This window comes from Jaculus jaculus, chromosome 7 (genome assembly GCF_020740685.1).
Source record: "Jaculus jaculus isolate mJacJac1 chromosome 7, mJacJac1.mat.Y.cur, whole genome shotgun sequence".
NCBI classification, from domain to species: Eukaryota; Metazoa; Chordata; class Mammalia; order Rodentia; family Dipodidae; genus Jaculus; species Jaculus jaculus.
The window spans coordinates 14,872,225-14,889,539 of NC_059108.1; the positions used below are offsets into that span (position 1 = coordinate 14,872,225).

Sequence of the window (17,315 nt, forward strand, 5' to 3'; positions counted from 1 at the left end):
GCTTTCAGATGTCAGATTATAACAACTGAAATGTTTGTATTAAAAGGCTTGATAGTTCTGAGATGGATCACAGTGAAAATGAGGATTACACAATGTCTTCACCTTTGCCGGGGAAGAAAAGTGACAAGAGAGACGACTCTGATCTTGTAAGGGTGAGATACTGGTTTGATCCTCTAACACTTCTAATAGCAATGACTTTAGTAACGTACATCTTAGCCAGTTAGCATTAAAATTGCAGTCAAATTTGACATTTGCGTTGCTTTTAGTGGCTTTAGTTACAAAACTGAATTTATAATTTTAACCTTTATCATGTAATTTAAGTATATTGAGTTTATGTGATTCTTGTCATTCAGATAAGTGATCTTAATTTTCTGTGTCTTTGGAATCAGGAATGCCAGTTCCATTTTCAGAATTGCATGGTTTTGTTTTATTTTAGGGTGCTCTAAAAGCTATTTTAAACGCAGTGTTTTAGACAGAGCCTTAGAAAAGGTATAGAAAACAAGTCCTAAATTGCTTCCTCTTATTTCACTTCTTGAACTGTTTACTAAGGAAATTTCTAGTTAATATAGGAAATGCTTAAGTTTGCAGAAAGTCCTTGTTTAAATTTCAATAGAATTAACCTCTGTCATTTTAAGATAATTTTAACATAGAAATATATATATTCCAATACAGCTCAGTGGACTTAATAATTTTGACTTCTTAAATTCAACTCTAAACATTTCCTGAATAACTTCTTAGTGTCTCTAGATTACTTTCTTTGTCTATATGTCACATACTTAGCTGCAAAATAAGTGAATTGACCCAAATAAGCTGTTACCGCTACTTTGTGGTAGTAATGGCTCATGCCTCTGAGTGACCGCTGTCTCAACAGTGACTGTGTTTGAATGTGCTTCGTCAGCGGAGCTGGGGGTTACCTGTAAAGTAATTCTTTGTGCTTTCTTCAGAAGTTTTTGCCCTTCTTATCTTTCACTAATCTAACAGCCATATCCCAGTTATTTCCAATTTCTTTAGTAATTTTTATCTTGGTGGGTTGGTTGTTTTTCTTATTCAGAAGAAATTAAGATAAAATTTGTACTAAATCCTTACTGTTTTGAATAGCTGATTAACAGTATCAAGTTTCATTTACTAGTTGGGTGGCTTATGCCTTTAATCTTAGTACTTGGGAGGTTAAGGTAGAAGAATCATGGTGAGTTCAAGGCCAGCCTGAACTACATAGTGAGTTCTGGGTCAGCCTAGGTTAGAGTGAAACCCTTCCTATCCCCCGAAAAAGTTTCATTTACTAAAATTTTGTAAGAAAGTAAAATTAGTATTGATAGTAGCTTAGGATTGCTGATAGAAAGTATAGCATTTTAAGCCGGGTATGGTGGCGCACGCCTTTAATCCTTGCACTCGGGAGGCAGAGATAGGATTGCTGTGAGTTCAAGGCCACCTTGAGACTACATACTGAATTCCAGATCAATCTGGGCCATAGGAAGACCCTACCTCAAGCCCCCCCACCAAAAAAGTATAGCATTTGAAATTACAGATAATATCTTAAATTTTTTCAAGGTAGGATCTCATTCTAGCCCAGGCTGATTTGGAACTCACTCTTTAGTCCCAGGCTGCCCTTAAACTCAAAGCAGTCCTCTTATCTCTGCATCCTGAGTGCTGGGATTATAGGCATGCGTTATCACTCCTGGCTATAGATATATTATAAATGTGGAAATTTAATATTTTTACTTTCCAATCTCTTTATAATAATAGCTTTTTAAAATCTGTGCATAGAAACTAAGTGAATATTAACCAATAAAATCCTACCACAAGTCTTTTTTCCTACAATGAAATAAAAATAGTTCAATGTGGGATGAAGAGATGGCTTAGTGGTTAAGACACTTACCTGCAAAGCCAAAGGACCATGGTTTGATGCCCCAGGACCCACATAAGCTGGATGCACAAGGTGGTGCATGTATTTGGAATTCGTTTGCAGCTGCTGGAGGCCCTGATATGCCCATCTCTCTTTCTCCCCCCTCTTTCTCACTCTTTCTATCTGCCTTTCTCTCTCAAATAAATAAAAGGAAAAAATTCAATGTTAAACTCTTAATGCAATATATAGTTAGTTGATAAATAAGAAAGATAAAAAAGATAATCTCAGATTATGCCAAGAAAACATGAGTTAGAATTAAAAGTATTCTTGTGGCCATTTACCCCGTGGTAAAATGCTCACTGTCAAGATAGAGTACTTGAGTTGGATCCCCAGACACCATGTCACAAGCTGTGGCAGGCTTCTGTAGTCAAGCAAGCTGACACTAATTGCAAGATGGGAGGCAGAGATGAGAACATCCTGGAAGCTCTTGGCAAGCATAGCAAATATCAGAGCAAAAACAATCCAGAGTGAGAAACCCTGCCTCAGATGAGGTAGACATGCAGGATCGACCCAGAAGTTGTTCTCTGAACTACACACAACTACATGTGCGCACACACAGGCACATATACAAACTAAAATTTTAAAAAATTTAGCCAGGCATGGTGGCTCACCTTTAGTCTCAACACTTGGGAGGCAGATATGAGTTCAAGGCCAGCCTAGGATTACAAATTGCATGCCAGGTTAGCCTGGGCTAGTGTGAGACCCTACCTCGAAAAAAAATTTTTTCAGCTTTATTCTGGTCCTAGCAAATGATTACATGAAGGATACTTCCTTAACAGGCTGTAAATTTTATCTAATTTTACCCATTTTAAATTAATCTTCTTAAAGAGAAAATACCTAAAGAATGATTTAAAATCAGGAACAAAAGAAGCAACTTGTAACTATTATTTAAAATTGTTGTAGAGTTGTATTTGACCCACTCAGGAAGGCATGAAATAGGTTTCGAGTAGGGAGCTGGCCTGGAAGCACATACCTATAATCCCAACATTTGGGAGGCTGAGGCAGGGGAATTATAAGTACTAAGGACTGGGGGTAATGGGGAAGGCTCTGAGTGCTTCTCAGCACTGGGAGTAGAGAGGGGGACAAAGAAAAGACGAGCTCTGGGAATTTTGCTTATATCAGATATGCTTAGGAGTGAATTTTCTTTCTTACACTAACCTGTACCATAACAAGAGAGATTAAGTAGATTCACATAATCTTAAATGTAACCTTAAAACACATTTTTAATATAAAATGAAAAGGAAAAATATGTGGGAAAAATCTCAGAACTGAAGACTTGAAGAGAATGAAGACATGCTGTGTTTCTGTGAGAAATAAAGGTAATTGTAAAATCCAGGGATTATGTTTGAAGTCATTATGGAAGAATAAATGGATAGAAAAAAAGAGTACCAAAGATAATACTAGCCCAGCCAGACACAAACATACTTAGTTGTAATTAGTCAACTATTATGCTGTTGTTATAACACCCCCCCCCCAAACATTGTTTTTCACACCATAATTTAAAGGAAAGCAGGCAGTATGAATCAATGCTTGTGAAGTGACTGGATATGTCTTTGAGGGTGGATGAGGAAAGAATGTTTCCTTCTTGGGAGCGCAGAGGTGAGCTGCCATCATGTGGGCTCCGTCCTCACGACTTCACCTTGACCAGATGACCCTAAGTTCCCTTCTGCAGAACCCGTCAGACTGGGTGGACACAGTTCAGTCCACAGCAGCTGTACAGGATGGTTCGGGCATATTAAACACTGAAAGAGGGTACAGAAAGGCACTAAGTATCCAGTAAATGCCAAAGGCATAACTGGGCAATTCATAAATAACACTAATCACTAATGACAGCTTGGGATTTCTTTTTTTCTTTTTTTTGAGACAGGGTCCTATGTAGCTCAGGCTGGCCTCAAACTTGCTATGTAGCCAAGAATGGCCTTGGCTTTCTGATCCTCCTCCTATTTCCACTCTCCCAAGTGCTGGTTAAGACGTGTGCTACCATGCCTTATTTTAGTTAGTGCAGAGAACTAAACCCGAGGCCTCAGATGTGCCGACAAGTACTCTGCCACCTGAGTTACATTCCCAACCTCTAGTGGTTATCAATGTTGTTGTGTTTTTATTGGCTTTTAAATATTTTGACAATTTCATACATGTATTGTATTTTGCTCTCATTAGTGCTCTTAACCTCTCTTGTCCCCCCCGTGCCACTTCCCAAAGCTAGTTCCCTTTGTGCATTTAGTTTTTTGCTTATTGTGACCCAAATGGCTATGATAGATTTGGGTTACTTACATGAGAATGGGTGGAGGGCTATTTGCCAAAGCATGGGCTGTACCACTGAAGAAAATATCTATTCTTGTTGATTTAATTTTAAGAGCATAAATTTGCGTAGACATTATGGAAATTTTATTTGCACATAAGGGTTCATACACATTTTCATTCCTGGGTCACTGAAAAATATCCTCAATCTCCATTTGTTTGTTTATACATATGTCTCTGGATGTAAACTAGGATTTTATTTTAAACTTGGGATTTTTGTTTTTGTCGTTAATTAGCTATATATATGGAAAAAAATAATGTCTCTGATTCAGAAGTGCTTCTGAAGTTTTACTATAAGATGAATATCTTAAAGCCTCCACTTACAAGATAAAAATAGTTTTATGTTACATACATGATATATGAAACATTGATGTGTCACATTATGTATTATGCAGTAAAACTAGTTAAATTAACCATTAAAACTTTTTTTTTTTTCAAGGTAGAGTCTTGCCTGTACTCCAGGCTAACCTGGAATTCACTATGTTGTCTCAGGCTGGCCTTGAACTCACAACAATCCTCCTACCTGTGCTTCCCAAGTGCTGGGATTAAAGGCGTGCGCCACCACGCCCAGCTAAAAACAGATTTCACTATAATAGTCTATAACCAAACCCTGAGTTTGAGATGGCGTTACATGAAATGGCTCTTCACTACTTAGTAATATTCTGGTTTGAGAGGCTTTCCCTTGAAGTTCTGTAGCTTTAATTTAAGAACAAGAGTGTATTCTCTTATCCCTGGGAGTTTTTTTTAAATTAAAAAACTAGTAAATATTCTGGTGTGATGGTGCAGTCTTGTTGTCTTAGCTACTCTAAAGACAAGGGAAAGAGGAAGGCTTGAGGCCAGCCTTGGTTCTAAAAAAGAAAACAAAATGAAGTAATGAAGAGTTATGATTGCAATGTATTTAAGAACCGTGTATTTAAATACATAATGTGGGGCTGGAGAGATGGGTTACTACTTAGGGTGCTTGCCTGTGAAGCCTAAGGACCCAGGTTCAATTCTCTAGGTCCCGTGTAAGCCAGATGCATAAGGTGGAGCATGCATCTAGAGTTCCTTTGCAGTGACTAGAGGCCCTGGTGTACCCATTCTCTTTATCCCTCTCCCTCTTTCTCTTCCTCTCCCTCTCTGTCTAATAAGTTAAAAATAAAAATAAAAAACTAGAGCCGAATGTGGTGGCGTATACCTTTAATCCCACCACTTGGGAGGCAGAGGTAGGAGGATTGCCATGAGTTCGAGGCCACCCTGAGACTACTTAGTGAATTCCAGGTCAGCCTGGAAAAAAAAAATTTTTTTTAATTAAAAATTATATAGTGTAGCAAAAGTAGATCATGGATTTTTTTGTTGCATTGTTTAAAATACTAATGATTGCATTTACTTATTTGTTGCAGTCTGGAGCTTGAACCCACATGTTAGGCAAGGGTTCTACCACTCAGCCATAACAATTTAATTTTTAAAATTAAACTTTATCTTAAAATTTTGATTCCAGGCTGGAAAGATGGCTTTGTGGTTAAGGCAAATGATGTAGGTTCGATTCCCCCGGACCCATGTAAGCCAGATGCACAAGGTGGCGCATACTTCTGGAGTTTGCAGTGGCTGAAGGCCCTGGTGTGCCCATTTTCTCTCTAGCTGTCTCTTTCTCACAAATAAATAAAAATTTAAAAATTGTGATGCCTCTTCCTCTAGTCTGAGCTGGAGAAGCCTAGAAGTCGGAAAAAAACTCCCGTCACAGACCCAGAGGAGAAGCTGGGGATGGATGACCTGAGCAAGCTGGTGCAGGAGCAGAAGCCCAAGGGCGGCCAGCGCGGCCGGAAGAGAGGCCACACGGCGTCCGAATCGGACGAGCAGCCCTGGCCCGAGGAGAAGAGGCTGAAGGAAGACCTGCTAGAGAACGAAGATGAGCAGAACAGTCCCCCCAAAAAGGGCAAAAGAGGCCGGCCGCCGAAGCCTCTTGGTGGAGGGACAGCGAAAGAAGAGCCAACAATGAAAACATCTAAAAAAGGAAACAAAAAAAAATCTGGACCCTCTGTAGTGGAGGAGGAGGAGGAGGAAGAGCGACAAAGCGGGAGTCCTGAGCAGAAGGCCAAGCACAGGCAGCACCGGCCGCCGAGGAGAGCGCAGCCGAGGTGAGTGCTGGGCAGTAGAGCTAGCCGCCCGCCCGCCGCGTTGTCGGCCGAGCTTGATGCTATCCACATTTGGGTCTCCCCAAAGCAGAGCAGAATCTCCTGAAACTAGTGCAGTTGAATCCACACCACAGAAAGGACGAGGAAGACCATCAAAAACGCCATCACCATCACAACCCCCCAAAAATGTGTAAGTTGTGAATAATATTAAATTTCAAACCAATTTCAAGTTATTTTGCAAAAGTTCATAAATTTATCAACATAAATGTTGCTGCATTTAAGTTCTAGATATTTAGTCCCATTATGCTAGGTAAGACTCGCTTTTATAAATTTACCTAGGGGATTAATATTCCAGTTAACCCTATGGTAATATTTGTACCTTTTTTCTTTTATTTATTTGTTTGTTTGTTTACTTATTTGTTTATTTATTTGTTTGTTTGTTTTTCAAGGTAGGGTCTTACTCTAGCCCATTCTGACCTGGCACTCAGTGTTGTTCCAGGGTGGCCTTGAACTCACAGCAAACCTACTGCCTCTTCCTCTGAGTGCTGGGTTTAAAGGCGTGTGCCACCACCATGTCTGGCTCTTTTTTCTGTATGTGATGTTGCCATAGTCAGCATCAACACCTCTTAAAATTTTTATGTATTTATTTGAGAGAGAAGAGAGAGAATGAATGGATGTACAAGGGCCTCTTGCCACTGCAGAATGCATGGGCCACTTTGTTCATCTGGCTCTTTATGGGTCTTGGGTGAAAGACCCAGAAACTAAATTAACGCCATGAAGGGATTCAGTAAGGTGCTGCCCTGGCTGGGCCTTACTTTCAGGTTTTCCATTTAGGCAGAAGGCAACCGCCCTGACATATGGTTAGGGAAGGTGCCCACCCAAAGGCCAGAGTCACCCCCTAGCCTAGACATGCCCAGGACATGCCTAAGGCCTGTCCATTTTGCTCTTTCTGCCCCAGCCAATCACAATGAAGACTACCTCATCTGCTTGGGGTTCCCCTAGTTCCCACCTCCGCCTTGCCCCCAACCTTGCCTGCCGAAATCCCAAGCCAATCAGAAAAATACTGTTTAAATCAACCAATCATGTACTCATCCCCTTCTTCTGTGTTCAAATCCCAATCCCATCCCCCCTCAGGGCCCTTGCATGGAACCACTGTGTTGGTGAAGTCAAGGGACCGAGCTTAAACCGAATATTAAAAGATGCTCCTTGTCCTTGCATGCATGTTTGGTTCTCCTTGGTGGTCACTGGGGGTGCCGAGAACTGGGCATAACACTGGGGAGTCCAACCGAGGCCAGCAGGCTCTGCAAGCAAGCACCTTAAGCCACTGAACCATCTTTCCAGCCCAAAATAGTTCTTGCTTTCTGTTTTTATAAAGTTCTTCCCCATGGTACTGTCAAGTTTTTCATTGTAGGGTTAAACCCTTAATTGGGTTGGCTTTTTTCTTTTTTCTTTTCTTTTTGTTTGTCGAGGTAGGGTTTCACTCTAGGCCAGGCTAACCTGGAATTTACTGTGTCGTCTCAGGGTGGCCTCAAACTCATGCCTTCTGAGAGCTGGGATTAAAGGCATGCCCCACCATGCCCAGCTGCTTTTCTGCTTAAAAAATACTTTATTTATGTATGTGAGAGAGAATGAATATGGGTGCACCAGGGCCTCTAACTACTGCAAACCAACTCCAGCCATGTGCACCATCTTGTGCATCAGGCTTTACATGACAATTGGGGAATAGAACCTATGTCCTTAGGCTTTGCAGCCAACCTGTTTAACTGCTGAGCCATCTCTCCAGCCTTGTATTTCTTTAATCTTTTTTTTTTTTTTACTTATCTATTTGCAAGCAGAGATTGAATTGACACTTAGGGCCTTTTGCCACTGCACTAAACTCCACGTTTGTGCTTCACTTTGTGCATCTGTCTTCATGTGGCTACGGGGAAGACACCAGAGGCTGGCAGGATTTTTTTCAAGCAAGCATTTTTAACCATTGAGCCATCTTCCCAGTCCTCTCTCTTTTTAAAAACGTATTTCACTTATGTGGTGTGTGCACACGCTCGCACTGGGACTCTTGCTATCCAGGCTTGTGTCACTCTTCGTATCTGGCTTTCATGTGGGTGCTGGCGCATTGAACTCAGGCCCATAGGCCTTGCAAGCGAGTGTTTTCAACCACTGAGCAATCTCCCCAACTCCTTACTTGGACATATTTACATGTCTCTGAAATGAATACCTAGTAATTTCATCTTCTTTTTTAAAAAAAATACTTATTTGCACGTGGGGACACAGAGACAGAGACAGAGACTGGGCAGGCCAGAGTCTCCATCTGCCACAGGTGAAATCCAGATGCGTGCACCACTTTGTGCGTCTGTCTTTACATGGGTACCGGGGAATCAAATTTGGGTTGTTAGGCTTTTAGGCAAACACCTTAACTGCCTCCCTCCCTACTTTTTTTTTTTTTTTTGCTTGCTCCCGTGTGTATGTGTCCTAGGGCCTCTTGCCACTGCAAATGAATGCAGACACATGCACCATTTTTTGTGTCTGGCTTTCTGTGAGTACTGGGGAATTGAACTTGTGCTGGCAGGCTTTGTAAGCAAATACTGTGAACTGCTAAGCCATCTCCCCCAACCCTGAGTTCTTCAGTTTCTATACAGGTTTTAACGATCTCAGAAGAGGTGGCTGTTTTTAAATAGTCCACATTAACCTAGGTTGCCTCAGTGCTCCAGAGTTTTCTAGGTCTATTCCTCTAACAACTGTTCCTTTAAAAAAAAAATGGTTTTACACTTCTGCTTTTATTCTTTGGATTTGTGCTGGGGAATAGTAAGCATCACTTTCCTATAAATTATTACTGGATGATCTCAAGATTTTAATGTCTTCATTTAAGTTTATTTTATAATTTAACTTACATATATATCTACATATAGGTTGTTTTGGATGTCCATACAAGTACATTCTTATGAGAGTAGCAAGTCTGTATCTAAAATTGTTAATGTGACAAGAATACTATATTTTGTACATTTGACAACATTCACCTCCTCAGTTATATAAGTGAAACAGAACAGCATGTTTTCTGTTAGATATTCTGCCCACCTCTCCTGAGCACGACCCAATATATAATTGTTTCAGTAGCTTGACTTTTTAGAGTTGCCAGCCTACATTGATAAATACTTGGTCATCTTAGAGTTTTTCCTATTCCTGTGTGTTCCACAGGAAGAGGAAAAGTTGCCTGAGTGTCTAGCCAGTGCTTCATGCCTTCCTCCATGTAATTTTTCTCTAAGGTTAAAAAGAAAGGTAAGTACATTATTATGGCAGCTTCATAATTGAGTTTGGATTCATCTAAACAAAACAAAGGTTTCTTAAGGAATAGCAAATAACCTGTGATTAATTTTGTAACAAGGAAATGACAGATTAAAGAGCTTCATCCTTATAACGTTCTTTATACTGGACATCATAACACTAAGGACCTAACCCCTAAAATTACTTAGCCTTTCCACAGATGCTCAACCTCAGTATTCTCTTATGAAATCAATGCATAGTATACTTTATATTATGTCTTACCTGCCTATATTTGGTTCTGTGGGCAGCTCTTTTTCTCAGAGCTAGAAAAATAGCATGTTATGATTTGTTTGTTTCTTATGTTCTAACTGCAGTGAAATCGAAAAAGATTGCCATTTTCTATGTAATTTTAAAAAACTTGTTTGTTTTTATTTATTTATTTGAGAGCAACAAAGAGAGAGAGAGAGAAAGAGACAGAGAGAAAGAGAATGGGTGCACCAGGGCTTCCAGCCACTGTGAACTGAACTCCAGATGCATGCACCCCCTTGTGCATCTGGCTAACGTGGGTTTTGGGGAATCGAGCCCCGAATCGGGGTCCTTAGGCTTCACAGGCAAGCACTTAACCGCTAAGCCATCTCTCCAGCCCTCTGTGTAGTTCTTACGTAGTGGCTCGGAGTGTAGACCTGCTTCTTATCCCACACCTTTTCTGAGCTTGAATTTGCTCAGCATAATCCAGTATGTAATTGGATCCTATTGACTTTTTAGAGTTCCCATGTGTGGAACTATGACTCTGGTAAATACCCTGAAAGTACGTAGGGGATTATATGAAAATATAATGGAAGAATTGAAAAATTGAGAGTTTCATCTTTGGAAAGTGATAATGAATTGTTGACTTGAGACCAGTGGGAGCTAGAAAATAAGGAGAAGAATATTCCAGATAAAGAGAATACCATCTTAATGAACTCAGAAAACTGACGGAAGGCAGGGGCTTACTGGATTTTAATTGTTAGGAGTAAGGGAATAGGAAGGATGAAATGACAGGTAGGCCAGGACTGTGTCAGTTTACAGAATTATTTCAGTTTGGTAGAGAACAATGTATAGGGAGTGATGGCTATCAGCTGCTTGTGTGTGTGTGTGTGTGTGTTTAAGATTACTCTGTAAAGACAAGAGGTAGGAAAATTTGAGTAGGTCATACCAGTGGGAGTGAGGAGAAGTGAATGGATTTGTGATTTCAACCATCTACAGTCTTGTAGAGCTAGAGGGAATGACATACTGTTTTTTACTCGGAGACTGACTGTTTTGAGCAGCTCTGAATACAGATGTCTTAGTGAGCTGAGACAGATGAGGTAAAGGGCAGAGGCTGCAGGTAATGTTTTGAACCCTTCATGATGATAGTCTGAGCCACAGTTTTATTCTTCATTGGATCTTTGAACATAAGATTCCAACATTAATGACTTCAGTTTCAGAATATAAAAAATTACTTCTTGTCTCATGGCATAATTAAGGATCAAAATGACAAATTCATAATCCATTTGAAGCATTTTATCCAAGTAGTAATTTGCAACATGAAAATTGGACTGTTCATTTTATTTTACATGTGTTTTGCTCTAGCCGTGTGGGACGCTCCAAACAAGCAGCTAGTAAAGAAAATGACTCAAGTGAAGAGCTAGATGTGTTCCAGGGTAGCTCTCCTGTGACCGTCAATGATGATCTTCCCCAGGAAGAAACGGAGGAAGAGGAGGTTTCTGCAGTAAATGTAAGTGTTTATTAAAGTGTCACATACAGTGGTGTGGAATATATAGTAGCTCTTATAATCGTCTGTGGTTCTACATGTTTATGTTTTTATTCATTAGTTTGTAATGTAGCTTGATTTTCAATATGATTTATATGTTTATTTAGAGACAGAGACAAGGAGAATAGGCATGCCAGAGCCTTCAGCCACTGTGAATGAACTCCAGATGTGTGTGCCCCCTTGTGTGCATGTGTGGCGTTACATGCATGTGTCACTGCATCTGGCTTATGTGGGACCTGGAGATTCAAACATGAGTTTTTAAGCTTCACACACAGGCAAGCACCTTAACTGCTAAGCCATCTCTCCAGCCCTGACTTCCAATCTTGAATCATGGAGAAAACTTTAAGGGGAGCATGAAGAGTAATAGTTATAATGCCCAGCGAAGGGGCAGCCATCAAATGTAAACAGCGCAGAGAAGTGCAAGTAGCACTTTAGCACTTCAGTTATACCTTTTAGAGAAAAACAATATTTTATTCTTACTTATTTGAGAGAGGAAGAGGCAGAGAGAGAGAATGGGCATGCCAGGGCCCCTAGCCATTGCAAACGAACTCCAGGCATATGTGCCGCCAAGTGCATCTGGTTTACATGGTACTGGGGAATCAATCCTGGGTCCTTAGGCTTTGCAGGCAAGTACCTTAACCACTAAGCCATCTCTTCACCCCCCCCCCCCACTTAAAAAAATTATATATTTGCAGGCCTGGTGTGGTGGCTCACACCTTTTAATCCCAGCACTTGGGAGGTAGAGGTAGGAGGATTACTGTGAGTTCAGGGTCACCCTGGGACTACAGAGTGAATTCCAGGTCAGCCTAGACTACAGTGAGACCCTACCTCAAAAAAACAAAAACAACAACAACAAAAAATTATTAGCAAGCAGAGAGAGAATGAGAGAATGTGCATACCAGAGCTTGTTACCATTGCAAACCAACTCTAGACACATGTGCTACTTTGTATGTCTGGTTTTAACTTGGGTACTGAGGAATTGAACCCAGGTTGTCAGGCTTTGCAAGCATGCACCTTTAACTGTTGAGCCATCTCTCCACCTCTTAAATATGTCTTGATTTTAGGCTGCTGGTATCCATGAAGTATGCTATTGTTTATATTTCATAGATCTATTGGATATTTCTGCTTTGAGTATCACAGTAGAAACTAAAAGGAAGCCACATTGAGTAAAATTGTAGTTTTAGCTGGGCCTGATGGTGCACACTTTTAGTCTCAGCACTCAGGAGGTTGACTGACTTGGATCACTGTGAGTTCAAGCCTAGCCTTAGCTCCAGGTCAGCCTGTACTAGAGGGAGACTCTGTCTTGAAAAAATAATGAATGCTGCTGTTAGTTAACACTTCCCAAATTCGTCTCCTTGAAGAAGACATGATTAAGCCAGTTAAATGGGGCCTTAGTGGTTGTGAAGCTCGAGTTCCATGAGCAGCTCCACGACTGGACTCTGTGGTTACGCTGTGGGATGCGCTCAGCTGTCCTGTCTCCAGGGTCGGTCCATGTGACTGCTACATCAGGCTGAATTGTGGTCTTAAAGCTGGCTTATTTCCTAACGGGTTTTTTTGTTTTTGTTTTTGTTTTTAATTGGAGAGAGGTTAAGACTGGGGCTGGAGAAATATCTCAGTAATTAAAAGTGCTTGCTTACAAGCCTGACTGCCCTGGTTCAGTTTCTCTGTACCTTCATAGAAGCCAGGTGCACAAAGGGGCACATGTGTCTGGAGTTCATTTGTAGTGGCACGAGGCCCTGGCAGGCCCGTATTCATTCCTCTCCCCATCTCTCATCCCCCCACCTTGTGAATATGAATAAATTTAAAAAAGTAGTTGTGCGTGGTGGTGCACACCTTTAATCTCAGCACTTAATCACTGTGAGTTCAAGGCCTGCTTGAGACTTTATAAGTGAATTCTACATTCCTGCCTGGGCTAAAATGAGACCCTACCATGGAGGGAAGCATCAAGTAAGACTGAAGGAGTCATAATGACTGATGTCTTCAGCAGAGAAAAATTGCACAGTATATTTAATTAAACCCTGTTCTTTCTACATACATGCTGTTGATATGCATCTTTTTCTTTCTTTAAAATTTTTTTTCTTTTCATTTATTTATTTGAGAGCCACACAGAGAAAGAGAAAGAGGCAGAGAGAGAGGGGTGGGGGGGGGGCGGGTGGGGAGAGGAAGAATTGGTCACACCAGGGTCTCCAGCCACTGCAAAGGAACTCCAGAACCACCTTGTACATCTGGCTTACGTGGGTCCTAGGGAATTGAGCCTCAAACTGGGGTCCTTAGGTAGGCTTCACAGACAAGCGCTTAGCCACTAAGCCATCTCTCCAGTTCTTTTTTATTGAGAACTTTATTGTATGGACATTTTCCTATCAGGCTATACTCTTTTAAAAAATACTTATTTAAGAGAGGGGTGGGGAGAAGACAAGACACACACATAGAGAGAACGAGGATGGGCACTCCAAGGCCTCCAGCCACTGCAGACAAACTCCAGATGCATGTGCCACCTTGTGTATCTGGCTTATGTGGGTACTGGGGAATCAAACCTGGGTCCTTCGTCTTTGCAGGCAAGTGCCTTAATGGCTAAACCATCTCTCCAGCCCCAGGCTATACTCTTTATGTCCCTTCTTCTCTACCCTATTCTATTGAGGACACTCCTCGGCAGGGTTATTGATTATTTACTGTGGGGTTATGAATGCATTGGTCAGGCTTGGTGGCAGGGTACAATGTCTTGGAATAGATCTTCTCACCCTGTTGCTCTTTCTTTCTTTCTGACCTTTATTCCCCAATGTTCCCTGAGCCTTGGCAAGCATGTTATTAGTCTCCTTTAGTGTTGAGCTCTCAGCAGCCACTGCTTTTCTCCTTTGATGAGTTTTAAGTCTCCTCAGTGTCTACAGTCATCTACCTGGAGAAGGTTCTCAGGCCAGCAGTGAGAGCACACTCATATTTAATGTGTCACTTCCTCAAAAAGAGTTCTCTGTAGTGCTTGCCAGTGAATGGTAATATGTGTGAATTTCTGGGTATTTTTGTATATTTAGTAGTTGTTGGGAGCCAAACTCACTGCTTTCCCAGAATGTCAGCTGCATAAGCTCCAGTGTTAAGAGTTTTCTTTGCCACAGAAACATACATAGCAAGATGCTGAATCTGTGTACAGTTGTTTTTCCTAGTGTGTGGATAGTGACTTTGTAAATTATTCTCTATACCTATTAAATACAAAAGTACAATGATTTTGCGTTCTGGGAAAGTCTACTACTTACAGACATATAAGAGTTTATAGGGGCCTAAGAAATCTAAAACCTACACAGAAAGTTAAAAAGAGAAAGATGGGGTTAGGGGCTCAACAGTTAAAGGTACTTGTTTTGGGCTGGAGAGATGGCTTAGCGGTTAAGCGCTTGCCTGTGAAGCCTAAGGACCTCGGTTCGAGGCTCGGTTCCCCAGGTCCCACATTAGCCAGATGCACAAGGGGGCGCACGCGTCTGGAGTTCATTTGCAGAGGCTGGAAGCCCTGGCGCGCCCATTCTCTCTCTCCCTCTCTATCTGTCTCTCTGTGTCTGTCGCTCTCAAATTAAAAAAAAAAAAAAAATTTAAAGGTACTTGTTTGCAGATCTTGTTGGCCTGGGTTTTAATTCCCCCAGTATCCTCATAAAGCCAGATGCACAACATGGCACATGCATTTGAAGTTTGCTTGCAGCAGCAAGAGGCTCTGGTATGCTCCCCCCAACTAATAAATAAATAAAATGCTTTTACAATAAAGAGAGAAATGTTTGGGGGAAAGAAATTAAAACTAAAAAATAAGTGAGAATAAAAATTGATTTTAAAATAAGTGTTATTGTGTATCTTATAAATGTATACTCATTACTTTTCTGGTGACTTTTCTCTCAAGGTACGACGGAGAAGTTCTAAAAGAGAAAGGCGATGAACAGATGTAATTTACTTTCTTTGTGAACGCTTTGAAAAAAACTTTTTGTCAAGTGTGAGGCTAAAGAAAGCCTTTGATGCACAAAATGGGACTGCCAAAGTATGAACAGTTGAGTCCTTGAATGACCACATGTATTTGTGGTCACACACTTTAGCCATGCACATGGTGATAACATTGGCTATAAAGTCCTGTCAAAGTGTAATGTGTGATGGCTATGTAGACATAAACTAAAGAAGAAACTTGTAAATATCTTTTTTCTTTTCATTTCTTTCTTTTTCTTAATGTTTCTGATTTCTAAAGTGCTTGTATAGCTTTTATGTGCGGCTTTAAACTGACAGTGCCCAGCTGTTTATTGGGTCTATTGATCTGAAGAGGTTGCTAGGGTAGATCTTAAACAGTAACTGTCAGTGTTTGTATTTGTATTCTCCACAATTTTACTGTGAAAAATGGTTTTTCAACAATTGGTGTCATTTTCTTGCTGTCACTACTTGTTGGAGAGGTCAGTGTCTCTTCCCCTCATGAGTCTCAGCCAGTGTTTACCCCAGGGCACCGCCGTCTTCAGAGGCGCTAAGCTGGCTGCTGCCACACAGGGCTGACGCCTCTGCGGGGAGGCCACCGTGCGCGTTGTCAAGTAGTCCTGAAGTCTTTCATGACTTTACACCTCAGTGTTGTCCCAGAACCTTCTGGCCTTTTCATGGCAATGAAAATTAAAGAAGAGAGAGATTTAAAATATTTTAATTTTAAAGAGTGTGTTATAAAATAACGTACTGAATTCCTTATCCCATTTTATCATACCGTTCAGTTTTTATTAATCTACTGTGTCAATAAAATTCTGTAATTTGAGTTTTTAATAGTCTAGAATGTTATTGTGTATAGATATTTCCTCTTGAACATTATGTCCAAAATGCAAATTATTACACTATAATATAAAATCTGATATATACACATTAGAGAAGTTCCAGTTTTCCATAACCGTGTAAAGTTAATCAGAAAGAAAAAATTTTATTGATGCAGTGTGTCTTTATAAATCTGTTCTTGAAAGCCGTTTTGTATTTTATAGTGAGTTGCATGTTTATGAAAAAAAGTGCTGATAATGGGATGTGCTTTTTCCTGTAAATTCATATTTAGCCATAGTATATGATAGATTATCCCATAACATAGTTTTTCATCAAGAGTTTTATTACTGTACTTTATTTTGGAGCCAAAAATTGTTTGGGGGGAGGGGCAGAGTAGAAGTGGTTCATCTAATTATGCCAGCCACTTGTAGGTGACCAGGCTCGGACACCGAGAACTCCCACTTCATCTACACAGGAGATCTTTGGACTTAGAGATCTTTTTTGCTGTTGTCGTCATTATATATGCAAAATAGAGAAACAAATTACTTAAGACAGTATCCTTTATAGTTTATCTAGTTGTATGAACTGTATTTTGAACCAAAATGTATTGGTTACCATTTCACGCTGACCTGAATTCATTTTCGTATTCTGGGTGCTGTTCTTTTGTTTTGTTTCATGGTTGTTAACACCAGAAAATTGTATTGTAAATTATTAAATTTATCACGTTGAATAATGGAGCATTTTCATATAATACACCATTATGTGTAAGGTATGTTTCCAAAATTGGCTATAATAGATTGGGGATATAATAAAGAAGCTATTTTAGAAAATGACATTTTGCTATTTTCCAGTGTATATTCCAGCTGATGTGATTTTCTTTAAAAATTCTCCTTGAGTTGATGAAGCAACTCTTACTTTTTAAAAAAGATGCTTTAAGTTGTGTCTTAATCTCTCAGTGTATAACTTTTCTTCATTTGCAACAATGCTGACACTACTGATTATGCAGACAGCTAATGTTAGATTATGACTTTATGAGAGAGAGAGCATGGGCGTACCAGGGCCTCCTGCCGCTGCAAACAAACTCCAGACACATGCACCACCTTCTGCATCTGGCTTACATGGGTCCTGGGGAATTGAACCTGGGTCCTTTGGCTTTGCAGGCAAGCGCCTTAACTGCTAAGCCATCTCTCCAGCCTGGTTTTAAATG

At 40.5% G+C, this 17,315-nt stretch overlaps 1 protein-coding gene across 5 annotated transcripts in view; it reads left to right on the top strand.

Moving 5' to 3' along the window:
* Window positions 1–16,943, top strand: part of Pds5b (PDS5 cohesin associated factor B) — a 188,690-nt gene extending 171,747 nt beyond the window's left edge. The window contains exons 31-35 of one of the 5 annotated variants that reach the window (XM_045154102.1): window positions 47–152; window positions 5,879–6,318; window positions 6,404–6,505; window positions 11,185–11,329; window positions 15,237–16,943. In XM_045154102.1, the coding sequence (XP_045010037.1) occupies window positions 47–152; window positions 5,879–6,318; window positions 6,404–6,505; window positions 11,185–11,329; window positions 15,237–15,272 (829 nt within the window). In that variant the 3' untranslated portion in view covers window positions 15,273–16,943. The remainder of the gene's footprint in view (window positions 1–46; window positions 153–5,878; window positions 6,319–6,403; window positions 6,506–11,184; window positions 11,330–15,236) is intronic. The other 4 variants (XM_045154103.1, XM_045154104.1, XM_045154105.1 and 1 more) reach the window with 4 other exon arrangements.
* Window positions 16,944–17,315: the final 372 nt, after the last annotated feature.